This window comes from Rhea americana, unplaced genomic scaffold (genome assembly GCF_003343005.1).
Source record: "Rhea americana isolate MKP2758 unplaced genomic scaffold, rheAme1 scaffold_61, whole genome shotgun sequence".
Classification (NCBI taxonomy): domain Eukaryota; kingdom Metazoa; phylum Chordata; class Aves; order Rheiformes; family Rheidae; genus Rhea; species Rhea americana.
In genome coordinates, this window is record NW_028186768.1 from 169,858 (window position 1) to 197,178 (window position 27,321).

At 44.5% G+C, this 27,321-nt stretch overlaps 1 protein-coding gene across 1 annotated transcript; it reads left to right on the forward strand.

Annotated features, from left to right (window-relative positions):
- SLC25A25 (solute carrier family 25 member 25) lies at positions 1-27,321 on the forward strand (the record flags this gene model as incomplete). The annotated part of the gene is made up of 10 exons (XM_085320066.1): positions 1-183; positions 20,128-20,254; positions 20,344-20,431; positions 21,200-21,311; positions 22,001-22,159; positions 22,929-23,081; positions 23,221-23,328; positions 23,567-23,734; positions 24,195-24,345; positions 24,758-27,321. Coding segments are annotated over 10 exons (1,434 nt in total), but the record flags the coding sequence as incomplete, so codon positions are not given.

Consider the following 27,321-nt stretch of genomic DNA (forward strand, 5'->3'; position numbering starts at 1 on the left):
GGCGGCGGCGGCGGGAGCGCGAGCCCCTGCGGGCGTTCTCTGTGCGAGGCCTCCGAGCAGGACCGGCGGCTCCGCGCCCTCTTCCAGAAGCTCGACGTGAACCGCGACGGCGCGCTCTGCATCCACGACCTGGCCGAGGGCTTGGGCCGCCTCGGGCTGCACCGCACCGAGCTGGACGTGCTGGTGAGCCGGGCCGGGGCAGTGCTGCCGGGCGGGCCGGGGGCTCCGAGCACCATTTCGGGGAGGCGGTGGCCGCGCCTCGGCCGGGGCCGGGGACCCCTGTGGGCTCGTCGTGGCAGCAGGCGCCTGGCCGTTGCATGCCGACACTTGCATCCTCTTATCTCCCTGTGGTCCTGATGCTCAGCAGGAAGGGCCTGGAGTGAGAACAGGCGTGCGCGTCCGGGGAGGTGCAGCTGCCTGCTTTGCCCTGCACGGAGTTCTTGGGCATTTCCAGCCCCTGTGTTTTCCTAAAAGCAGCTCTACTGATCCAGCTGATGCTGGARGAACTCACTTCCTTGCTAGCTACAGGTTTGTGTATTTATTAACTGAAGAGACCTGAGATTGCAAACCTATTGCTTGCACAAAGAACCATAAAATAATCTCCTTCCTCCAAGCCTGAGCAGTAGGAAGCTTGCATGCTTATTTAAACTTTTGAAAGAATGAAGGGATAGGTGCACTCAGGCTGTCATGCAGTTTTCATTGTATTTCCTCGCTTTGGCACCGGGTTCTTACTTGTATAATCCCAAGATAGCTTATATATGCTAAATTCACTTCCCTAATTACTTAAAGGGGTTGTGAGCAACTCAAGGATGAGAATGCTGCTCTATTTGTATAGTTTGCATGTGACATACAAAATACGCATCACACTGACTTTCTGCTTCAGTATTGGAAGCTGTGCTCTTTTGTGGTCATACAGCTTTTTTATGTGATGCTGTACAGTGAAGATTCTAGGTTTCAAGGTACAACATAAATTATGTTGTTATATTCTAATTGGTGTAACGTAGGTTTTTAGGAATCAGAGTAATAAGCTTGTCCTCAGTGCACACTTCTCTTAAAAAAAAAAAAAAAAAAAAAAAAAAAAAAGCTGCACTGTTTGGCCTCTTGTATGTTACCTGCAGGACCATAAAAATGCTGAGTATCCTCACCTGTTAATACATCAAGAAACATGGATGCAGTCAGAGATGGATGATCTCAGAGTGCCTAAATCTTGCAGGAAGAGAGTAGTTTAAGGATAACTTTTGAGTCACAGAAAAGACATCTAATTCAGCTTCTTTTCTCCCTGTGTTGGGAGTGGTGACACAACTTGTTTGAGTGGCTTTAACTGTATACATCCATCCTTTTCAAAGCTTCTAGTTGCTTTTTAACTTTGACTCCCCAGCATCTTAATTTTTAAATTTTTAGGGGAGATGGGTTGGCATTTTCTTTGTTGCTTTAAAGCATGAGATTCTTTGGCAATGTCAAGATCTTGCAAGTAGTTTAGTACTGTTGTTTCTAAAAATAATGTTAGTGCCATGGTGATTTTCTGCACTGTGTGCTTTGGTAATGAAATATGATTGTAACATAAATCACCTGTGCATGGCCTGTGAAATGTTGAGCTGCTGCCACTCATGGGCACTGAATCCCTTAACTCTGGCAAAAGTCTCTGTTTCATCCACTGGAATGTTCTGTGCTTACGTCTGCATGCATATCTCAATTTGCAATCCCTTCCTGGGTGTGTTATTCAATCCAGTCTGACATTTTCCAAGCTAGGAGGATATACTATGAAACRAAATGCATTTTTACTTTCCAGTAAATACTTTCTTTGTTTGCTAGGCTTCAGGAACAGCAGAGAAAAAACATTTTGCAAGATTTGAAACTACTCTGTCTTAGGGAAATGCTGTCTGGATGCTCCTTGACTAGCATGTACTTCTGCAGAAGTCCTTGTCTGTCAATATTGTCCCTCTGTCCTTTACTTCCTCTCAGCACTTTTCTCAGAGCCACATTTATCCTTCCTACTCTTCCACTATGCAGGAAGTGATGGTTAGATGAATAGAGTTTGTAAAGCATTGTTAGTGTTGCGGAGCATCCTGTTCAGCAGTGTAAAATGCATCTATTAGGAATGAGGATGCAGAGTTCAAAACTTTTGAGTTCTAGTTTGACCTGTGAAAACAGTCCTCAGAGAGCTGGCTAGAAAGCTCCCACCTTATTTAATTTCTAGGGGAAAAAATGAATAAACTTCCTGCTTCCCAGCAGTTCTGCTATTAAATCATTCTTTCTTTGTCCCACATCCTTAGCAAGAAATGATGTTTCAACAACTGGGGTCACTAATGTGAAGTTATATTCAAAAAAGAAAATGCTTAACGGTCAAAATGAAAACCTTTTCATAGGCATGGTGTTTGGAGACAAATGCAGGCATAAATCACATGCATTACTTTTGATTAGTAAAATACTCTGTTACTCTGTGGCTCTGGCCCCTATTTCTTTTTTTCTTCCATGCAACAGTACATTTCGTATAGGAGCTACCTTCTAGTGTTTGGAAGGTGAATTCAGAAAATATTAGGCTCAAATGTCAGGTTATCACTGATCTTAGCTGCAAGTTGCTAATCTCTCTACGTYAATAAGCTAAAAGTCCTTGTGGTAACAATAATAGCTTTAGCCTGCAATGCGAAAAGAAAATGAGCAATATTTTGGCTCCTTTAGTAATTTCAGCACTTGATAGTTCTTACCAAGATAAGACTCTTTCTAGCATTCTTGGAAAACTGCCGCTTTCTGTTTCAGAGGTGGCCTTCAGTGGTGGGGGAGAGAATGGAGCTGTATGTGTGTCCTTCGAGGTGGAATTTGCTTATGTAAATAATGCCCCCCCCCCCTTTTTAAACTGTGTTGTTACTTTTAAAACGTCTGACAAATACAGTATGCCAAATCAGTATGCCTTCTAAAGAAATACTTGTTTGTGCTGGTTAGCACAAAACAAATCACGTACTTTATTGCCTTACTGCTCAAAGAAAACAACCAGATGAATAAAAGGCTTTCTCATTATGCTGTGCAGAGGGATGCTCTTTTACTACTTAGTTTTCATCTACCTCCAAAATGTTTTTTTTATTGTTAACACTACTTCTTGACTTCCCTTATGAAAATCTATATATAGACTTCTAGAACTGAAAATATGAACTTAATGGAAGTATGGCTAGTTGAACCCAGACTGCATTTTCTCCATTATAACTGGAGGTGTTGTATTGTTGTAAGGATGTACTATTAAAAGAATGTATAATGATAGTATTTGTGTATTTGCTAATATGATTGTTCTCCTACCGATCCTAATTAACTGCAGGACTGGAGTGCTATTCTTCATCTTTGGCTTCATCTTTGCTGCGGAAGTTCCAGACAATTGAACTGGTGGAATTGATCCCAGCATCTAGATACAGACTGAAGTGGTGCACTTGGTCTGCTGTAACCTCTTCTGTTGTGTTGCTGAATATCTTCTGATGGACTAATTCTCTCAGCTCTAAGAAACAAAGCAAACATAACCCTTGTCTCTTTTCAGTTATAACTGTCCATTTGCCTCTGCCATAATTCTGATGTCGTCCTTGATCTTGTGATACTTTTTTTTTCTCCTGAACTCATATGACTCTGCCTATTGCTGCCTTCATACCAGCTTTCCTCTGTGAAACTACCTCAGCTTCTCTTCTGCTGAAATCATCACCTCTTTCTTTGCCTGATATGTCCTCCTTGATCTTCAAGTTCCAGCTGTCCAAACATCCACATGAGTTGTATTATTCACTTCTCGGGTACTGGAGAAGCATAACTGCACTGCTGCAGCCAGACTCTGCAGGGCTCGGTTTGCTTCAGGCTCCTCAGAATGACTCTGTTTTTGAAGTATGGATCTTGGACTCTTCTAGCTCTTGGAGAACATTGTGTCTGTATTGTTTTCTGTGATAGTTTATCAGTTAGCTCTTTTGCAAGTGAATCCGCAATGGATAGATTGAGAAATGTTTTTTTTTTATAGCAATTGTAATCATTAAAAAAGAGCATTTAAAAATCATTTTTTAGCAATGCAATCRTAAAATTAAATCTTTTTAAATTTCTGATAAATGATTTCTTTTCTGTCRTACCTCTACTTTAATCTTTGTTTTAGGCTCTCTTTCTGTAACTATTTTACTCTGCAAGCTTTTTGGAATACTCTGTATTAATGATACTAAGCATAACCTACTAAAATTCTCAGCAATTATAAGGGACAGAGGAAGAAGGGAATCTTATTCTGTGCAATGCCTTGACTTCCTTTCCATTCACAATCATCTAGAAACAAATGATTATGCCTATAAGAGAAGACCTGAATTTTTACTGAGTTATAAAAGCTTTTTTTTTCTTTTTAAGATGAAAGAATAAAATTCACATGCTGTCAGACTGCAGTATCTCTCAAATGCTGTATACACTTTAATACAACCTCTTTATGGTTTGTGTGTCTTGAATCCTGCTGAGGCAGTTTTGGAGCTCATAATTCATCTTTAAGGGTTGAACAACATAAGGTCAAAATCAAACAAGTGAAGCAGTGTTACATTTTGAAATCCCAGTTGACAGCCTTCTYTCTGTTGTAAGATATTTGCTAGCAGCTTCTCGACCACCTATCTTCTGACTTCTCCCAAGGGCCTAATTTGGATACACTGAACCAGTTTTGAAAGCAGTTTCACCTTGTGTTAATAGCATGTTAAATAACTCCCCACGTTTGTGTATAATGTGCTTTAAAATAGCAAGCAAGAAAGATTGTATTTATTGAGTCTGTAGGGAATGGAGGCCTGTTCTTGCTCTTGGTATGTTATGAGTTGTGTGGTTTGAAGAAGGCCCTTTTCTCATGCACTTGGGAAACAGGGTGCGAGCTGAGTAGAATTGTTAGGTCAGTGTTTGAGTCACAGGTAATGCCTTTAAACTTGTGGGAAGCAGATGAGTTAGTGTGAACTCTGTGTTCTGTTATCTTCTCTGATTTAGGTATACTGAAGATGCAAAATGAACTCCTTGTAATCAATCAAATGATGTTCTGACAGTGACTGCAAAAACTTTGATAAGAAATGACTGGCTTTGGCCCAAGTAAACTTTTCAGCTACAAGGTCAGTTATTAGCAGACTTGGCCGGTAGTCTCATAACGCTAAGACTCAGCCAGGCTAGAGGGTTGCCCTGTGACAGTGACTGTCTGGCGGAACTGCCTGGCATACTGGCTGTCTGCATTGACCATTCTGTCTTCACCCAGAGGTTTTCTGGGGAGGACGAGCAGAGAGGGATGCCAGAGATGAGGGACTCCAGCACAGCATTGGTGGGAGTCTTCAGTGTACTGCTCAGGCTTGGTCATCAGGCATGTCTCAATGCCTGATGTTGATTTTATRTTTTATTAATATTTTATATTTTATTTATATTTATATTTTATTTATAATTGATGTATAAATCTGGCAGTGCGTGGCTACCCAGCGTTCAATGGCATAGACAAGAAGGGAATTTTTGAGTGCAAAGTTACACAAGAAAAGCTTATCCTTGCCTGATCCACAATTAATCATTTATAGGGAAGATAAACTTTTTTTAGTGTAGCCTTATGCCTCTGTACATACTGGACCAGATATGTAGCTCCTGAGATATGCGATCCTGAAATATTCTTACAGGATCGCCCTGTATCCTGCCTGGCAGCAAACTGGAGAAGCCCCGTGGTTCTCAGGCGTATTTAGTTCAGACCTTTGTCCTATTTACAGATGGTGATAATGAATTAAGGATACRCGTCTGACCTTTGTAGGATGTAGCTGCACCTTTGACTTGACTCACGTGTGCACCTTTGGCTCACGTGTGGTGAGAATCTATTTTGCAGATAGTGCCTCCTGTATGTTACTGACATGGTCTTGTAGTGTTATGTTCCTTGCAGGAAAGYGTATATTCTGAATTCTGTAGTAGAGGTAATGCTTGTAGGATAACTTGGTTAATCTGCAGAGTTTGGGTGAAAAGAAACAAAACTGATCCAAATAAATTGTCTGTGCCTATGTAGAATATGCAGTGGGGTTTTGGTCTTTCAAAATATTTGTGGCATGAAGTATTTAACAGGGCTAKTTTACTCAGTAAGTAGAAGGAAATATCTCCTTAATCTCGTATGAGGGAGCTCAGGTAGGAAAAAATAAATTTGAGAGAAATACTTCCTTCTTCTTCTTTTTTTTTWAAAGAAAGAATTCAAAATACCAGTTGGTGGTACTTTTCTTTTTTAATTTTTTAAAAAGRTGAAGAATTGGACTGGATGCTGAGCAGAATCTTTAGATGGTTGATGTGTTAATAAAATTACATCGACATTATAATAAGGACTTTGGTCTCTTGAGAGCGCTATAAAATGGTGATTGTTGCAGTCCCATGCTCTGTCGCATATATTATAACCTAGTCTGCCGTTGGGAGGGGAATGAGGAGGAGGCATCTTTCTTTCTCAGACCTACTTGCAACAAATGGTAAATGAGTCTTTGTTCTTGTTCATATTTGATCGCTACACTTGTGCCTCTGAATGTGGGGCATGAGCACACTTTAATGATGCTCCAGGCTTTGTCTTGAGGAAGGGAGGATAGCTGGGATCGCTAACATCAATATAGGATGGCAATTGAGACGTCTTAGTTTTTATAAGTTCCGTGTAGCAAGCTGCAGGAGAGTTTCTGGCAGCTGAATTGGTTCAGAGTGGAGATTTCTGCTGTAAGAACTTAAGTGGTTAGGTCATGAGCTGCATGGGGAAGGTAAAGCTGAATCTACACTAAGCCTGATTTTTGAGAGAACAAGGACCATGCTTGAGGGCAGCTTGAGGTCCCAGGCTACAAAAGGAGAATCATTTCACGCAAGCTATTTTCCTGATGTTTAGCTCTTTGCAGTATGTGGCATGTGCCTATTTAACTGACTGGTGCAGCAGGAAGATGGCTTTTCGATTTCTGAGTACTGAGGATGCCCTTTCTCTTGGTCAGTCCCCAATTCTTCATGTGATCTGATGTGACCTTAGTGGGAACTTACTGTTCTGGACTTTGGCTGTATATCCTTCTCCTCCATGTTATGCTATCTTTGTGTCTGTGTATTTGGCACTGGCCTTAGTTTATCAACTGGAATAGCTACTCACTTGTGCCAGGGTTCCTGTGAAGAGGTGACCTGGGTTTCTTTGTAGCACTCACTGAACTATGCTTTGTGTCACCTTAATGTATTAACATAGCTGAATGTAGTAACAGTAATTATCTAAGCAGCAGTGGCCAGGATATCTAGATTTTATTGAATGATGCCAGAAGTACCGTGCAGGGTTTACTTCTGCTCTCTAAAGAGTGGAAAGTTCTTGTGTTATGTTCTGCCTTTCAGAAATTATAGTTAAAAAGATAAGAGGTGATTAGAAGAGTCATGCTTGGCCCAGACCAGGTCTGAGGAGCTAGTCTGGTATCTCTGGATTGCAGGCTCACAGGCAGCCCTTCTGAGGGTGTTTCCTGGAGAACTCTGAAACCAGATGAGTCACTGCTGAGTCCTGTGGGGTCACTTAAGGAACTGGAGATGGCGACTGCAGCGGCAGCTCTTCCTGCACCGGAGGAGCAGAAGAATCATTGCTTCTACAATAGCTTCCTTCGGCCCCCCTCCCCTCTCTCTTCACCCTCCCGCCCACATTTTTTAAGTGTTAGCTCATTGTCTGGTGACAAGACTCAGATTCTTGCTGAAAAACACTGCGCATTGATGCAAAAGTCTTCTAGAAGCTRTTCGTTAAAGGCAATAGTCTGAGACTGAATTTCTGGCTTTCCATCTATGAGGCTGGAAAGGAGTGACTGTCTGAAAACCCTATCTCAGACTCCACAGGTATCAAAATGCCTGACGGAATAGGATATAAAATGCCGTGTTCTTGCTACACAACAGCAGAACCTTCCTTTTACAATTTGCAGTACTGAAGAAAATATGGTTTTAATTAAGCAAAGCACATTATTCTCTTGCTCCCCCTTTTCTTTGTCTCTGTTTGGATAGATTGCTTGACTTTGTTGTCATTTTCTCCTCCAGATATCTAATGAATATCCAGCTTGAGGTAGGATTCTGAGACCAGCTGACATAGACACATTCTGTTTCCAGAGAGTGGTATGCTGTCTCAGTGCTGGTTTTAAGATCATTTTTGGTGCTTTTGTCTTCAATCTCGAGCTAGATTCGTGGAAGCAGCTGGAATTGAAGGGCTGGCTCTCTCCTAATGAACTCCAGTTCTGGCAAGCTGTTGGTGAGGCCTATTATCAGTTCAGGATTTCTAGGAAAAAAAAGGAGTTTTTGTTCATGACCGCTTTCTTTGTTTAATAGTTTGGGTGCTGCTCGCTGTATCTGTTGCATCTCTKTGTGTGTGAATGATTGGCTTCTTGGTGTCACTTCAGGGTAATATTTTTGTACAAATCGCTTGTAGGAAAGCAATTGCCTTGCCTCCAGCTATAATCATCTTGCCATTACTAGCTTTATTGTTCTGACCTAATAAAAATCCTCACTCGGTTAAAGACGTGCTTGCTCCTAAATATTAGAAAAGTCTGTGTGTCCTCAAGGAGCTACGTGGATTAGTGCAGTGGAAGAATTCCTTTGAGTTTTTTTTGTGAGGATAAGGGCCAAGGAAGCATTGCTGAGTTTCTGCTTTAATTGCACTCTAGGCATGTAGCTTCTTGCACAGACTACCTGACACTCTTCTAGCAGTTTTTCTATATAATATTAGCATATGGTTAGTGGTTTGTGTATGGCGGGGACCCCCATCTTTATTCATGCAGAGATTGCTGGGTCAAAAAATAGTTATTTTAGCTGGTTTAGCAGRTCCTTCTGAGCAGCAACCCATCATTAAGTGACCAGTGAAGACAAATGCAATATCCCACTTGTGTGCATTGCCTTTGTATCTTGTGCTGTAAGCAGCTGAGCCAGTCTGGCTGCCTGCTGCTCCTGCCACAGTATGCAACTCTCATGCCCTTTCCAAAGGCTCTGATATGTTTTGGACCCCTTCCATGAACGAAATCAATTTGTTACCCCAGTGGAAAGCGCTTTTTTTTTTTTTTTTTTTTTTTTTTGTCTGGGTCAGTGAGGTAAAGGAGCTCACAGGAGTCTGAGAAGTGTGGAAGCAAGGTAAACACAGAGGGAGAGTTGGTATGGATGTAGGAGACATCCTCTTTTAGTGTCAGTAAGATCAGTTCCCTGCTTGTGAAGCTATAGCCTTAGGCTAAGAAAAGCTGATTTTGAAGAGTTGTGCTCAGTTTAGAAAATCAGCTTTGTTCCTCCTGTGGTGTGGCAGCGTTACAAATTTTAATCTAAAATATCAAATACTTCTGAAATGCAGTGAGTCAGACCCTTTAATTTAATTTGTGTTTTAGCTATGATGACTAGCAACAGCTTAGAATAATCAAGGCATGACGATAACATTTCATTCCTTTTTACTCGTCCCCAAACCTGGGCTTGTGACTACATCTCAAGCAGAACTACTGTGCTGCTCCCAGGAGGAAGAAAGGGGATTTCCCTGCCCCTTCCTCACCAGTGTTATTTCCTGTAACACTGCAGATGTATGTACATTGTAATTTTTCTTTTTTGTGATTTTTTTTTGTGTCAATTTTACAGTAAAAAAAAAAAAACCTAACGTTGTACTGGGTACTATGTGCAGAGCTGAAAGTTAAACAGCATTTTTCTCTTGAGTAACTTGAAATACATTTGCAGAAGAATTCTTTTTTTAGTGTGAAATCTTCTGTATACTTGTCTCTCACTTTTTCCATTACTTGGGCTGGTCAGAGGAATTCAGCATTAGTAAGTCCCAAGAAACACGTTCGTGGTGTTCCTCTCAAATTTATTTGCAAAAAGGTAACTCCTTAAAGCTTGTAGTTCTTCCAGTTTTTGGATTCTAATTTCAAGCCCAATATCTGTAATGCAAAAGTTTCCTACAGTGTGTTGCTGTCAACAGCTGAAAATGGAGGTCAGCTGTGTGCACTAGATCTCTCCGKGTTACTGTGTGCCAGCAGCTTTAGGTCATGGAAGCTGTGGTCTGTATTTCTGTATCCTTTGTGTGAAGGAAACTCTGCTGTCTTACAGAAAACTTGTAGTACCTTGAAAAGTGAGGCATATAATGCCCTCTTTCTGCAGGTGGAGAAGAGAAGCAAAATCTAGTACGAAGAAGTCAGTTGTCGGTACTTTAGAAAATGCACCCTTACTGTCTCCAGCCTGCTGTTGTGCCCGCCAGATGCGGGCGGTTCAGTTGCGCGCAGGTGGGTTCACTTTCCCCGGGGCCCCCCCGTCAGAAGGCTGCGTGCTGGCTGCATCTCCGGTGGACACGCCACGCCGGTCCCTGCAGGCAGCCTCGCAGCCAGGGATGTCGAGCATCCTGCGGTTGCTCCCGGGACAGCAGAGGAAAATGTGGCACCCTTACAGAACTTCAGGGAACGTCGTGTGCTCTGYGATTTATGGCAATGTATACTTGTTCTGGCCTGATCTGCTGCTTAAGTAATTCTGCATTTGAGTGTACTTTTGAACAGACCAGAGCTCTGCTGATGGGGTGTTTAACTAATTGGCGGTAGTTAAACCACAGCATATTGGGTCTTGCATAGAGGAATGAGAACACATAAGTGCTGTGCAAGTGTGTTGCGGCGTTGCGCTGAAAGCCAAATGGCAGAAGGATAATGTAACACCAAAGCACTGTTGTAAAGATGGATGAGACTATAACAGAGCAAAGGGAGAGGGTGCAGTTAGAGGTTAACTCAGCCACGGTCGGGAAAAGCCGGCTCCTCTCTGGAGGACCATCTGCTGCTCTGACAAAGAGCTGCAGGTCCCTGAACGCTCTGGACAGCCCTGTGCTGGTGAGTTGCCCCGGGCTGTGGTTCACGCGCTGCGGGCAGCCGCCCGAGGCGGGCGCTCTGCCTGGTGGAGGCTGGCAGGCAGGCGGCGGGCGCGCTCCTCTGCGGGGCGCCTGCTGCGCGCGGGGCGCGCTCCCGCCGGGGCTGCGCGCGCTGCCTCGCTCCGGAGCGCCGCAGTGTTGGGAGCGACGATTGGCTGCGTCCTGCTGCAGTGGGGACGCAGCCTGGCTGCTCAGCCTGGCTCCTCGTTTGATGTGCTGTTAGGATGAGCTGGCAAGCGCAGGTTAATTGGCAGCTCTGAGCAGCTTCTCTGAGCAGCTTCTCTCAGAGAGGGTTTTTTGTTTTTTTTGTTTTAATTTTTTTTAGCTCTCCTCTTAAGCGCAACGTCTCAGCTTTTCTGCCTAAGCGTTCTCCAAAGCTCAGCGTCTTGGCTTCTCCGTGCCAGAGGTCTTGTGCTTTGTCTCTTGCCATCAGATTTCTGAGGCTCTTGTACAATGAACTGCTTGTCAGGCCAGGCACGACTGCAGTAGCAGCAATTTCAAAAGGCAGGAAGCGTCTGCAGGAGCGGTCTGTAAAGAATCTGAGCCTGTGGAGTTGCTGGGTTGAACCTCCTGCTGGCTGCCGTGCCGATTCCCATCTCGGGGTGCTTGGTAGTGCAGTCACATCATCCTTGGCAGCAGGCAGCTACCGAGTGCGCAGGGTTTCCCTGTCTGGGACGCTCACTGGAGCAGCAATGCTGCAGACCCTTTGGCATTTTCTGTCTAGCTTCCTTCCCAGGGCCATATGCCAAGGTCCTGCAGATGAAAAAGAGGATGAGGCCAGAAACACGACCCCACTTCCAGGCCCCGGGGAGAAAGGGCCAAAGATGTTGGGGAAGCCACAGGACAGAGGGACTGATCCCACTGAAAGGAGACCAACTATCCTACTGGTGGTTGGACCCGCAGAGCATTTTCCAAAGGTAACGGGATATCTAGGGGGCCTGAACAGGGGGTTGGTGCACATGCTAGCAGAGTGTGTGGTCTGCTGTGAGTAGGGGGCTGCGGAGAGAGTGTGCAAATAGCCACTGTGTGTGTGTGTGTGTGTGTGTGTGTTGGGGGGGCAGTGCGGGGAACAGGAAAAAGGAGCAGGGTCCAAGGTGTGTGCTTGCTAAAAAGGCAAATGTGTGTGTGGGGGGACCAGTGGCATGACTAGGAAGAGAAGAGGTGACCTAGCCTTTTAGACATGATTTTTTTTTAAGATAAAATTGCTTTTTAGGGGCATGAGGAAATATGGGTGGTTCTGAAGGTTCCTTGGTAACTTGTAATAAGCATAACTGAGAGGGCAGGGGATGATAGTGCAGGTTAATGGGGAGTCCTTCCCTGCACTGGAGACTGGCAGAGGATCAGAAGAGCTCCTAAAATGTTCTAGAATGGGTCTTTGGTAATTTAGCAGTCTGCTGGGAAGTCCAAGGAATCAGGATGTTTTGAGCAAATAAGTAACTGACAGTGTTCTTTGAATGGCACAGCCCGGAAGACAGGAAAGCCTGTCCCTGGGGAACGGGGAGAGTCCGAAATCTGTGTGAAGCTGGAAACTTCCCGAGGGGTGGGAGAAGAGGGGATGTGGTGGGTGCGCACAATAGGTGGAGAGTAAGTGCGGAGGCTTTGGCTGGGGGGAGGCGAACAAAAGCTCCTTAGTTTAGTGCCTGCAGTCATGGCACAATATTGGCTGAATGTGATTCGAGTTTATTTCCGCGGGGTAGGCAATGCTGTTCAGCCCTCCCGAGGATGGTGCAGTCAGTGGTGACTACATGTGGCTCATGACCAAAGGCATGACCAGGGATTAGAGGGGAGAGAGTGAGGCATAACCCCTGCAAGCGGTGGCAGCCCCGAATAGTAATACTGTGGGAGGGTGCAGCAGCGGTAATGGTGGGTGACTTGCAGGATCCAGCCTATGCGATAGGAATCGGGCATAGCTGTTGCTATAAGCTTTCTCTCCAAAATGGGGATGGGCAGATTGAAGCCATACGGGGGATTAAAGTCCTTTCTGCCGATAGTTTGGATGAAAATGGGCAGGGTGGCGTTTCACGTTGTGGAGAATGAAAGCCACTCCCTGTCTGAATCGGACTGAGAAATCTGCAGGGACTTTTGCCTTCATTTCTACCATTAGCAGTTAGCAGCGTGCATCTTTTCCAAAAGAGAAAYGTGTACATGTTGAAATGAAGAGGACTTTTGTGCACAGAGGTTGAGAAAGGACAGAAGCTCAGAGAGCCAAAGGAGGTTGTGATGAAAACCTTGGAAGAGTACGGCTGAAGATCTCTGGTATCTTCCAGGGGAACAATAGCCCTACAGTCGGGGAGAGTCAGTCTGTTCACACCTGCAAATGAAGCTTTTTCTGAAAGGAGGAGGAAGCTGATGCCGATCTCCCCTTTTCCCGTGGGACCTTGGGAAGCTTTGCTATATAGGAACCCTGAAATTGGCTAATGGAGAGATGTGTAGGGCATGTGATAAAAATAATGACGTGATAAAATGGAATTGAGTTACTGCAGCTTAGGCAGTAACTGCCCATCTGCTAGGAGGYTGTGACTAATTTTAGCCTGCCCTGGTTGTAAAGTAAGACATTGTAAAGCACTTCAGCTGAGGATTATGCAAATATGTTTTACCTTACCATTCAGATAGGTTAACACTGCATCCTGTGGRTTGGCTGAAGGACAGTAACTTGTTAAGCTGCAATGGCTTGTTTGTGCTTGATCATGTATCTGTGTTCTAATTATGCATCTTCAGGAGAAGTGTTGGAAAAAATCTAATACAGCATCAGGCATTGATTCTAAATTACCATGAGCAACAACTGTTATTTGATGTTTAAAGAAAATGTGGGAGATGCAGGGATTTGTTCTCTGCCACTGAATGTCTATGACCTTGGGATAAGTCTCTTAACAGGTCTGTCACTTTGTTTCATACAAATGCCTCTACTTATCTGCAAAAAACATGAAGTATCACGCATTGACAATTTAGGTATTGTCAGGGATTTACAATATTGATGAACTTGGTCAGAGGTGTTTCCTACTGGGGCTGTTCAGTCCTCACTCGTTGGTGTGTTCCTGCTCAGGTTCTCCGTTAAGGGTAACCATTTCAGGGTGAAGTTGCTCCTGTGTTTGGGAGAAAACATCGTTACGTGATGTGTTGGCTCCTGGATATGTGTGCAAAGGAGAGGGATGATCTGCCCCGGTGTCATCATGTGGACTTGTAACTTTGGATCTCTGTGTTGTCAGGGAAGAGGTCACCTTTCCTGGAGTGGTTATTTCTACATCAAATACTAATCTAATGTCTGCCTTCCCCTTGCATAGCCTTGGTTAACTGCTGCTCTTTACTCTCTTGGGGTCTCTTAAATGATTAACTGCCTTCCCTTCATACCCTTTACACTCTAAGTCTGTGATTTGTTAGGACTTTCTGTTCTGTGCAATTAATTATAAGCTAGTTTCTAGAAATTAAAAATATCAGTCAGCAGGAAATGCTAGGCAGGACCTACTGAACACTTTGAGCAACGGTGGTCCTCTCTGGCCCRTGCAGTACTTGTCCAGGAAACTATTTTGCCTCTGAGGGAGGATGTTAGTTAATGGAGTTGTGACACTGTAACTGGCTGCAGCCCAATCTGGCACTTGATATTTTTAGAGGTGTGGGTTTTCTTACTAAAGCAAATTCTAAACTAAACAGCATACTTCTCCTGCTCCTTGTATGGCTGCCTCCTGTCTTTGGGAGGTGCATTCTGGAACTGATGTAGCAAATTGGTGATGAAGCAGATGCCTAGCAGAGTACAAGTAACTTGGAGAGGTTAACATTTAAATGGCAGGATGTTGAAATGCATAACTCAGGCAGCATTTAACTAAGCCAGATCGTGTGAAGAAACTGGAAAATGAGTTTGCAGCTTTCTTCATGGCTCTCTGCCCTGTCCTTGGTTTGTCAGAGAAAAGACCATCTGCTGATAAAGGATGTAGTGTGCGTAGTCCCTAGGACTGGCTGACACAGCTGGGCACCCCGCAGGGGTCGGGGCGCGGGCCTGGCCGCGGCGCGAGGCCGCCGGGACCCCTGCTCGCTGCGTCCGAGCCGCGCTGAGCACTGCAGCTCTGCAGGGCTGTCTAGCTGTAGTACTTCTAGGCTTGCCATTCTGTTCGTTTAACGAACTCTACAAGCTTGCTAATGTACTTTTTTTTTTTTTAATTCCTTTCATTATGACTATAGTAGCTGGTATAAACTTCACTTACAATCTCTCTCCTTCTTAGCTCRCTGTCCTGTAATTAATACCCTGCTTAAAATCCACTTTCTTAGCCTCATTACCTCTCTCGTTTCCTCTGACGTAGGTAGAAGGACTTTCTTTCCTAAAATGTGCAGATTTTGCCTTTTGYCTCTAGCTGCCAACTGTGGATGGAGTTTATTAGGAAAATCTGCATCATGTTGGCATGGCAACGGAGCTGCCAAGCAGCTCTAACAATGATGCGTGGCAGCTTGTGGGAAGGAGCGCGGAGGGTCTTAATGCTCGCCGGAGCAAATCTGAAGTTAATTTGCTCACTTAATACCCGAGGCCGGCGGGGGGAGGCCGCCGGCCTCGGTCAGGCTGCCAAAGGCCTTTGCTTTCGGCCAGCCCTGGGTGCCGCTGGGCTGGTGCTTGCGGCAAGGCTTGGTGGGAAGGCTGGGCTGGGCTGTTGGCAGGTATATCGCGAGCTGCTGCAGCTGATCTTTAAGAGGATCTGGATTCCCTGAGAAGATCGTGGTATTTTGTGCAGAGAGACGTCAGCAAGGGAGTAGGTTAAGCCCGGTTAGGTAACGCGGCGCTGGTGGCATGGTAGGCGAGATGGCTGGGGGAGGGCGKGAGAGCCCCGCGGGGGTCGTGGTGCTCAGGGGTACCAAACGGCTACGAGTCGTGTTCTATTAAGCTTTTTAAAAAATCTGTGAAATAAAGCCTCAGATTAAATATTCCCAATTCATGTAATCGACGTGCAGTTGTGCAAACAGCTAAGGACTTTTTTTAAATCTGAAGAACAAAATACCATGGTAAAGATGTAAAGGCCCCTTGTGCATTAGGACCCGAGGAGGAGAATGCTTAATGAACTTTGCACTGGCCAGGCAACCTGCTCAAACAGAGCAAACACAAGATAAYGTTGCTGCGTCCGCAGAGGCAGGGAAAGCTGTTAGCTGGGCTGGCTTAGACCAGTTTAGCAAACATGCTTAGTTACTTCAAGCGCAGGCAGGATTATGGTGTTTTGGAGAGCTGGTTATCAGTTATTTATTCTCGCATCTCTCTCATACGGTAACCTCTCTTGGCAAATATTGAGGCCGCAACTTTGTTTTACATGTCACGTTACAACTGGGAGTCCTGTAACTGAGCAGAATTCCCAGCCTGACGTGCTTTTCTTTCCCTATCCCCACTATAGCGCTGAGTGTTATCCCATGCATCGAACAACACTAAATGTTCGGAAGCCTGTAATTATATCCACAGTTAACGATGCATGTGCCACCCCCCTCTTCAGCCTGACCTATTCTCTGTGAAGCTCAGACTCACTTACAAAGTGGTTAAACTGTTAAATGGTAGAAACTGGAAAATGTTCTGCACAGGCAACTTTTCATTATAATGCATGATCAATTGAAATGTTTAATTGCTGCTGGGAGAGGAGGAAAAACTGGCACGCTGTCGTAACTGCTGTGTGGACGCTTGGCTACGCTTCGAAGCGACTAGGTCTATTCTGAAGCCTGCCCTTGATTTTGATGATTTCTTTGGTATGCAGCTTAATGGCAGACCTCCAAACATTTCATTTACTATATTAATAATTCCTGAGTGCTGCGAAGCAGAACTTGATACATACATGGGTTGCCTGCTCCTAGCAGGCACTTTTTTTTTTTTTTTTTTTTTTTAAAACTCTCAACTCAAAGTCATTCAGCTCTGGCACAGCCAAGCAACCTTAACAAAAACGGATTTTTGAGGCTTTTGTTGAAGCTCTGGGTCCCCAATGGGGTAGGAAAGCAGTAAGTGGATGGTATCCTGTCCTCTAGTGTGGTTTAGAGGAAGAGTTTTGGGGAAGTGAAGAGGAAGACGGTGACAATCCCTTTGTTTCRTGTTGGGAGAGTTTATGATCCAAACTGGTTCCTACTGCGCTGTGCACATAAACCCCTAGAAGGATGAGAACAGGATCAGAGAGGACTGATTTGATGGAAGGGATGGCAGGTGAACATCTCGCATGYGGCCCAAAGCCTCTTGGGCTGGATGAGAAGCCAGGAAGAGTTAACTTGCTGCGRGGGTGATGTAAGGGCTCCGAGGCTTAATGGGAGCCTGCTGTTGAGCAAGGGGAGGCAGCTCACATGCCTCCGCCGGATCCCGTGTCTGGCTGGCAGCAGCGGGTGGGACTGTGCGACTCCAGCTTCCTTTTTAAGTAGAAGGGCAGGGCTTGTACAGCCAATAGCGCCGGAGCCGGCATAGCTCATAGGCGTGTGTCATGAGACTCGCTAGCATTTCCTTTCCACCACGCACTGAAATTAGCTCAGGGGAATCATTCAGTTTTGCTTCCCTTCCCTGTCTGTCTGAATAGGAGGCAGCTGAGTCTCCGGCTCAAAGATGCTCTGTCTCTGTCTGTACGTGCCCATGTTAGGGGAGTCCCAGACGGAGTTCGAATACTTTGAGTCGAAGGGGTTGCCGGCTGAACTCAAATCTATCTTCCGACTCAGCCTCTTCATTCCCTCCCAGGAGTTCTCCACCTACCGCCAGTGGAAGCAGGTATGGCCGAGAGGGAAGACCTCATGGGAGGGCAGGGAGGGAGCAATACAGTGATATTCTGAAATGCCCAAAGTGGCTAGCTGATTGGGGGGAGTGGGGAAGCTCATTACAGCTGTGGTGTTAATGGGTAGATACAGCCTGGGCAGGTTTCTTCAGCCGCTTGGCAGAAGTTGCTGCAGTGGTAAGAATGGTCCTTTTTTCTTTTTGATTTCTTCAGTTTGAATTTCACACAGCTCTGTACCTGTAAGACTGTTTAAACCGGTTGATTTTTGAATCCAGCTAAATATTAAAAGGGTTTTTCCGAACTGGGGATTCCTCAGCTTTAACTGACTCAACTTTTCACATCCTCTTCCTTTTCTGCACCCCTCCCTCTGTCCCACTTCTGACGGGAAGTGTGTAATCTTATGTTAACTCAAACTGATGTGGTTTTGACCCAGTGAGCGGATGTGTGCTCTTAGCCAGAGGCTTGTTCAGTGCAAACTGTTCAGCAGTAGTGGATAGACCTAATTAGGAGAGGCTGTGCATGACTGCTTCCCCTCTCTGTAGAAGGGAGGTCTGTGGAGGGGTCTCTAGGTTCTGGATCACAGACCTTTGTTTCAAGGTGATGCTACTGGCATGATACCAGTGACTGTGCTGCCAAGAGCACAGACAAGTGATTATTAAACAGCAAAGCTGGTAGGCTCTTTTCATATCTTTGTGCACGCTAAATGGGGAGGTAGCAGACTTAAAGATGCACTTGGGAGTCCCAAAGTGTGCAACAGGAGCAGTGTGTTATGCAGGTGACCGCAGGAACATCTGCAGCAAGCATAACTGTTGATGAGCAGCTCTGTCTACAGGGTACAAACTAAAAATCTCTGGTGGTTTTTGTATTTGCTATTAAAGGCAAAGAGGTATGGGGAGATATTTGTTTGTGTCTCTGGAGAAGATGCTGGGAGCTTGGCATCCTCATCCTTTGCCCATGCAGGGAAGTAACTGTGCTGCCTTTGCAAGTTACTCTTCTACACACTTGCAGCATTTTTGCTGTGTGAATTTGGAGGGGCAAGGCTAGCTGAGCAGGACTGCTTTTGTCAGATGCAGTTTCCTATCACGCATTAAACATCCCTACTGTTGTTAGGGGAGTACTGAGAGAACGGGAGCGGCTGCATGGTTGCAGCTCTTTCATAGTGCCTCTGAGTTACGAATGGCTGTGAACGGGTTGGGGGTTACCAGTTAGAGGGAAGCCCTGAATCAGCTTTTGAAGGCCAGTCTGCTGACATGTGAGAGGTGCCTATCTTTAGCCTACAAGTTGAATGTGGGGTCATCTGTGAACTTTACAACAGTCATATGAGAAACTACAGCTTAAGAATACTGYGTACATCTCAAAGGTCACTGTGGCTGGAACAGCACTCCCTAACTTCAGGTTCATAAAATGATTAGGGATAATCTTAATAGCATCAGGGCTAAAGTGACCTTATTGATAGGRCAGGAGGGAGACAACAGAATGTTGAAGGTGAAGTTCTTAGTAYTAACATCGCTTAATACGGCACTGAAGTCAAGGCTCATGGCTTATGAAAGTCTGTGCCCTCACAGACAGAGGAAATATCGTAATAAGCTGAGGTCTACCTAAATACTGGTGAATAGAGGGTTAGTATGATGTTTGATTTCTAGTTCAGAGCTCCCTGAACAGCCCACCTGTTGTTTGCRTAGACATTACAAGAGTTAAGACCAGAATATGGGTGAAACGGACTGAATTGCACCCTGTCTAGTGTTGGTCACTGATTCATGTTGAAAAAGACTTTTAGGCTGTCAAAAGAAACCGACTGAACGAGAAAGGGAGTAGGAACTCCCTGAGCCACATTCCTGTGGCCTAGAGATCACCTGCCCTGTTAATGAGCAGCTMTGTGTCCTCAGATAGGCCGGTCCATATGCTGTTGCCTCACGAGGAGTGCAGTTAATTCTTCAGTTCTCTGCGTTGTCCCAGATGTCTGACACAGTCTGATCTTATTCTAAGCCGTGTCCTATTAAAAGCCTTTTCTTGTTCTAAATGCATCTCACGGGAACTTCTATAGTTAAAGCACATACCTGCAGGATACCTAAACCAGTTCATAGGAGTTTTTTTTATCTCTGGCTGTGTCCACTGGAGCTGCACAGCTTTTTTCTGGTTGGAGCTGGTTGTTGCCAGAGGTAGCTTACTGCTTTAAGCATCATACGGGGCATGAAATTCCTCCTCTCATTCAGGCATTTTTATTGCCTGAAGTTTTGTGGCTCGCTTATGAGGCAACAGATTTGCCTAAAATTTCATCCATGTGGAGGTTCTTTAACTGTGTTATGCAGGGTGTTATACAAGATACAGGTCTGAGATTAGATACATGATACTAGCAAAGTACCCTGATAAGAACATGAGGTATTTGGTCTGTGTGACTAGCTTTGGGAGAGGGCTACCTGGAAGCAGGTGACTTTTCTTCTGCGCTACAGCTGCATTTAAACTTTTAGAGTTATCATAGGTCTGTCTGCTACTTTCTAGTTGGAAAGCCAAGTCATCTAGGAAATGATCTTTAGGTATGGTGGAAGAAGGGTCAAATCTGTCTGAACAGAGGAGTTGACGGTTTGATTATCTTCCYAACAGAAAATCGTGAAGGCTGGAGACAAAGATCTTGATGGGCAACTGGACTTTGAGGAGTTTGTTCACTATCTCCAAGATCACGAGAAGAAGCTGAGACTGGTCTTCAAGAGTTTGGATAAGAAGAATGATGGTAAACACCTTTCTCATATTCACGAATAGTACATCTGATTATGTTAGCTTATAGTACATATACTTGAGTTCAGTGGCTTATCTTTGCAGGCCGTATTGATGCCCAGGAGATTGTGCAGTCTCTTCGGGATCTGGGAGTCAAGATCTCTGAGCAGCAGGCTGAGAAAATACTCAAGAGGTGAGGATTCAGCTGGTTCTTAGGTTTTACCGAACAGAGGAAGTTAGATGGAAGTGTAAGGATATGGTACATGTCTCCTCATTCTGCCCTGCACATACTTTCCAGAGACTTTGGCTTCTCCCTTTTTGCTTATTCTTCATCTTGATTTTTCATGAATTAAAACTTATGGTGGTGTAATGCGTTATGGAGAGTTACTGTCAGAATCTATTTTGCTGCCCTGTTGTGGGAAGGGGCTTACACCTGACCCTCTTTGCATCCCTGTCTGATTGTCCTGTTGCCCTGAGCTTGCTGCTTTGGAGAGAGACTGTGCAGTTGCTATATGGAAATGCTGAGTGCTTTATGCATGTGGCACTAACATGTGAACAACCACTTATTTGTGCTGTTTTTTCCTCTTTCTTTCCTCTGCAACCTTCCCTCTGTCTGTTTGCCTGTCTGTCAGAATAAGGACGGGACACTTCTGGGGTCCTGTCACCTAGTAAGTATTATTTTCCCTTCAGTGTCAGTTATGTTGGTCTAACTTTGGTAGGAGGGGGAGCAACAACTCCTATGGTTCAGTTAATGGGGAGAGAGGAAGAAAAGGGAGCCCATGTCTGACTCCCTGTATTGTTTGGTGAAGATTCCCTAACTTTGTCTTGTGTCTTTCTCTAGAAGGCTTTTGGTAGCTGCTTTGCAAAGACTTTTGTTATAGGCCTGAATACTAAWAGGGAAGGGGAGGAGGAATTGGTCTCCTGTGGGAGTCTGTGCTCATCTCCTGGTAAATCTTTTTAGCATGGATAAAAACGGGACAATGACAATTGATTGGAATGAGTGGCGAGACTATCACCTGTTGCACCCAGTGGAGAACATTCCTGAAATCATCCTGTACTGGAAGCATTCTACGGTAAGAAATGATACCTCCTCCCTAATAGGTCTTAGTCTTTTCCCAGCTTTTTCATGAGAGTTCTAGCCCTCAGGAGTGCTATCAGCACTGTCTATCTTTCTCTTCATGGTTCAGTAGCTGTCTTGTAGCCCTAGAAGCCAAATCGCTTCCTGTCCTGTCCTGTTTTTTGCCATCTATCCCTGGCACACGTGATAACAACTGCACGTTCTGCAGGCTGGTGAGCTTGTTCACTTTGCTTACACCTCTGAAAGCTCATACCACTGGCCAGCTTCTGCTAGTTCAGAACCTGTCAAGACTAGAAACTGATAAACTGATATAACAGGCAGCCGTCCTTCCTGGAGATATTTATCTAATGTGTTATGTATAGCTTGTAACAAGATTAAGCTAGCTGTAAGCTCAGAAGATTCCAGAGTGGTCCAGCTTTTTCCCCATGCGGCTGCCCATAGTTAATCATTTTGTTCATTAGTGTGATCCACAGTATTTTAATACAGGTAAGTGTTCAGCAGTTTCCAGCTTCCTGGACAGAAATCTCTGAATGTTATAACAGTTATAGCTAACAGTTACAGATAAGCTGCTGACTTGAAATAAGCATATTCAGTGCTTCAACATTTAGCACTGATAAAGAGCAATAAAACTTTGGCAAGATTGCTGGATGATCAAACACTTTTTGACACCTTATGCTTTTGCAGATCTTTGATGTAGGAGAGAATTTGACTGTCCCTGATGAGTTCACAGTGGAAGAGAGGCAGACAGGAATGTGGTGGAGACATCTGGTTGCAGGTGGAGGYGCAGGTGCAGTGTCCAGAACCTGCACAGCTCCCTTGGACCGCCTGAAAGTGCTCATGCAGGTATGATGGAACAATTTCAGTTTGTCTGAATACCCTGGCTGATTCTTTGATTTACTTCTGTGGCCCAACTGATGCCTAGGAGATGATAATGTCTGTCAGCACAGTACAGCACTTGGGCTGGGATCAATCACCTTGCTCCTATGTTGGCATTTTTTGAAAGCTTTTTGAATTATTTGAGTTGTTAAAGTCATGTTCAAAAGTTTTTCTTTGCTGACTAGAAAAGATGTAGAGAAGGTTTAGGGAGATGGATGTACTAGAATTGTCAATAGAGCTTTGCAGTTTAGAGTACTGGAGAACTTGGGTTTTGTTGAAATGGGTTCAAGTCTTGTGTTCCCTTGAAAGACCCAGAAGAAAGTAGCTGTGCTGGTCAGTTGAAGTTGGAACTTAATATAAGTATAAGCAATATTAGAAAGGAATTACAAAAAATGATTTTAGACTGCTTTGTCATTGTACCTGCTCTTGAGTCAGCTGAGAGGTTGATCATTCTGGGTAGCTAGCCCTAGGCTAGGTATGGGCGTTGCTAGTTTCACCCTTCTTCCCATTCCAGAGGGAGATATTGATTAAATTCATTGGTCAACTAACATTAGGCTTTGCAAAAAGGAAAAGAGGCTTGCTTTCSTATTGTAAAAGTTATCTGGAAGGGATTAAAGCCTTGGTAAATCTCTGGGCAAATAAAAAGTGCCCTTTTGTCCCAGGATTACGGAAGAACGTAGTACTGTCGTAATCAGRACTGGAGCTGATCCAAGCTCGTGCTCTCTCTCTCCTCCAGGTTCATGCCTCCCGCAGTAACAACATGTGCATCATTGGCGGTTTTACTCAAATGATCCGAGAGGGTGGAACAAGGTCACTGTGGCGGGGGAATGGCATTAATGTGTTGAAGATAGCACCAGAATCTGCCATTAAATTCATGGCCTATGAGCAGGTAAGTAAAAGAGCATGGAGAAGCCTCACTGCAGAGGGGTCTGTGATAGGACAAGGTTTTGATCTGCCTCATGAGAAAGAGGAAGGCTGGGATACAATCAGTGAGCCTCAATGTTTTTTTTGCTTCTTTACCTCTACAGATTAAGAGGTTCATTGGTACTGACCAGGAAATGCTGAGGATTCATGAGCGACTGTTAGCTGGTTCTCTGGCTGGGGCCATTGCGCAGAGCAGCATCTACCCAATGGAGGTAAGGCAGGTAGTGCAGTCCATGAGGGGTCATGGAAAGGTGCTGAGATGGGAAAATAAGGGTAGAACATCAGCTCTATGATAGCTTGCTCAATGGGTTCTTGAAGATGATGCTAAGTAACGCTGCTTACATGTCACTTGCTGTACTCCTAGCACTCTTCTAAGAATAACATTGGCTCTACCTTTTCCTCCCATTGATGCTTTTGTTGGTCTTCATGGCATTTATTCTTGTCTTCTAGGTTCTGAAAACACGGATGGCTCTACGAAAGACAGGACAATATTCAGGCATGTTGGACTGTGCCAAAAACATCCTGTCAAAGGAAGGAATGGCTGCATTCTACAAAGGCTACATCCCCAATATGCTAGGAATCATTCCATATGCTGGTATTGACCTGGCAGTCTATGAGGTATGAAGCCTTTAACCYTTTGTTAGTCTGTGCTACTTGTATAGTTTTATCACTTTCACACCTGTCAGTTACTACAGAAGATTGATTAAATTTTTAAAGCTTTCCTGATAAGTCTTAGAGAACACAAGTGGATTTTAGCCCAAATGGCCTGAAAGATAATCCAGTACAGTGGATTTTCCTTTCCTTTCAACACCATGCATGGTCACTTATTTAATATATATATATATATATATTTATATATGTATAAATATATATTTTTAAAGAGAATTGAGATAGAAAATCAAGGAAGGATTTTTTTTTGCCCCCTAGGTAGCAGTAATTCAAGAAGATCTGAGAAGCCTGATGTGGCAGGCTGAAACTGTACATACTTCCCTGTGCCTTTTATTCTAGACTGATCTTAAGTAATCTGATATCCTTCTGATTACATCTTCGTTGCTAACATCTGGCTTGTTTCCTCCAGACACTAAAAAATGCCTGGCTGCAACGCTATGCTGTCAACAGTGCTGATCCTGGAGTTTTTGTTCTGTTGGCCTGTGGCACCATCTCTAGTACATGTGGACAGCTTGCCAGTTATCCCTTGGCTCTAGTGAGGACACGCATGCAGGCTCAAGGTAAGAACTTCTGGGAACTCTGGAGTAGTGTGTGAACTGCTGTTACTGTCTGAGCAGGGTAAAGGTCTGCTAGTGTAAACATTGCAACAGCAGCCTTAATTAGCCCGAACAGTAGCTGTTTGCCACACTGCAAGAGGACAATGGACTTTGTGCTGCCCTTAGCATTTGGAATCAGGCACCTCCAGGACAGTAAACTCAGAGTTTTGGGGCGAAGGCCTCTGAAGAGCGGTTTAGGAAAATGGCTGTGATGTGCAGCATAGCCATGTCTTGCTGCTTAATCAGTTGCTGTCCCTCATGAAACACCTTTGGTCTGTGAACATGYATGAATCAAAACTGCTCTTTGAGATGGGTCTTTCTTTGAAGTGTTTTACCAGGTAGGCTATGTTGTTTATGGTTGCTTTTCTTATTGCAGCTTCAGTTGAGGGTGCTCCAGAAGTGACAATGAGGGGACTGTTCAAACACATTCTGAAGACGGAGGGAGCATTTGGTCTCTACCGAGGTCTGGCCCCGAACTTTATGAAGGTGATCCCAGCTGTAAGCATCAGCTACGTGGTTTATGAAAACTTGAAGATGACTCTGGGTGTGCAGTCACGGTGACCAGGAGATGCTGAGGACTTTGAACTCTGAAATCTTGGGCTGTAATCCCAAGACGTATAGCCATCTCTCATTCTGTGAATGTGTTGACACTAAGCTGACTAAGCAAAGCTGTGAAATCTCAGATAGTGTGTGAGTCAGTAAGGGTGAGGGGAGGATCTGGTGTCCTTTGCCATCTTGCTACTTGGAGCTTTCATAAACTATCATGTAGCCCTTTTTGTTGGGGCTTTTGGGAGACAAAGAGATCTGCTGCTGGGAGAATTTAAGTGTGTGAATTGCTGGTGTCAGTTCCCAGCAGTATAACAAAGTAGCAAGGATTTGGGGAACAGGTCTGCTTTCAGCATATTACATGTACAGAGCTGTTTGCCAGTGGATGAGCACCTTCTGACTTGCTGAAAGAGCTTCTTTTCCATTCAGTTGTTTAACTTCCTACCCATTGTTTAAATTTGTACAAACCTTGTGTAGGAGCTGCTGCCACACCAGGCTTGTTTATTATGTTTACATATATTCTTTTGGGTAGGAGACATTCATGTTCTGCTTCCAAAACTTGACATGAAATGTAACTTTGAACTATACTGTTTTTTTTGAGGGCTGGTGGGCAGTGGTTTAATCCAGTCAGGCTGAAGATTACTTAGGCCAGCCTGGTCAAGAATTAGGATTATTTATTTTTTTATAGGTTTAAGTGTGTCTCATAAATCCACTAACAAGATGCACTTACTAACAGAAGCAGCAGACTAGAGCCTGCATGCCTGTATCCTTTGCATGCTGGAACTGGCTTGTCTTATACTCAGCAGGGGCTTGGAAAGGGGAAGAAGGCTAGAGAGCCCTGGATGGACTGGCACCTTGATGCATGGCTTTAGTGACATGAATAAATGACAATATTTCACTGCTCTTGTGCAGTTGTGCTCCCAGCACAGCACAAGAGCCCCTGTGCAGCATTGCATGGATCTCTGAATTTCTTTCTACCTGGTGCCAAGGCTAGATGATGGACCTTTTCCAAACCCTGTGCCTACGCTGCTATCTATCTCTTTAGACCTCTTTGTAGAGTGATTGTTCAGGTTTGCATTAGAGGGATGGAGTCTCCAAGCCAGGAGTACATCTGCTGTGGGAAGGGGTGTTAGGAAGAGGGGCTAGTTGTCATTGGGAGAGGTGCGTTTTCAGTCCTGGAGACAACTGCTTGCTTTTCTTTCAAAGGGTGCTTTTCATAAGGCTAAGGGAAAGAGATGGCTTTAAAATTTCTCTGGCTGCATTATGGGCTACKTTAGTTGTTAGGATCAGGCTTCTGAGGCCTGGGAGATCCTCATTCAACTTTTCATTTTGGGCAAAATGGACCAGCGTTGCATTCCACTGTTTTACTGCTTAAAGCATATTTATTTTGTATTTATTTGAACAGAGTTATGTCAAACTATTTTTATAGACTTGTTTAAATATTGTTATTGTGCTTGTGTTTCTCCTGTTTTTAAAAGTTCTCTATTTGTTCTGTTACATCACACAGCTGAGTTGTGGGGAAGGACGCTGAAGTCACTAGTGTTCCTTCTCTCTGGGGCTTGAGCTGCCTTTCCCACATCTGGGGTTGTTGCTAGAGGACCTCAGCCCAGAGAAATTCTGCAGTAAGAAGCCATGGGAGAGAAGGGAACTAGTGAGGAGGCAGTCCATTGGGATGAGAAGAAGAAGGTGCAATGTGAGGCTTGCCTTATTTTGGAATTGCCTCTGTATGTGGCTGAGTGGGTTTCAGGTGGATGGCCGAAGTCAGGAAGTAGAAGGTCTGTGCATGTTGGATGGCACAACAGCTAATTGAGAGGATTTTGGGGGAATTATTAGGTAAGGGGGGAGGGGAGAAATCTCAGGGACAAAAAAAAAAAAAAAAAAGTACATGTTTCCAGAGAGATGGAAAGAAACTTGGATTTGGACACAGGCTGCTGCGGTTGTGCTTTGAAGCTGAGTCAGCAGATCCCACTGCTGAGCCAGTGCTTTTCACATGGCAATGGKCACTGTGGAGAAGTTTGGGAAATTGGGAAAGGGTTTGTTAGCACTCAGCAGCTGCTTTTTGGCTGACATATTTTGGTGGTTTGTGGAGAGCCTTCCAGGTGAGCTTTTCTACATTGACTATCCAGTGTTGTCAGTAGTTAGCCATGTGGAAACCTAACCTGGTATCTAGATTAGTGATATGATTTTTTTCCATCCCCCCCTTTTTTGAGATCTGCCATAAATTCTGCAGTGGCTCCTTCTTACCAGTGTGGCCTAATGGGAATATTCAGAGTGCAAAAATCAATGCAAAATGACAACTGTCTCTGTAGCTGTAACCACAAATTGTTATAATGCAAATCTAACTCAGATTCTTCATGTAGGGAACAGTCTGCTAATAAAGGTCTGTCAAAGAGA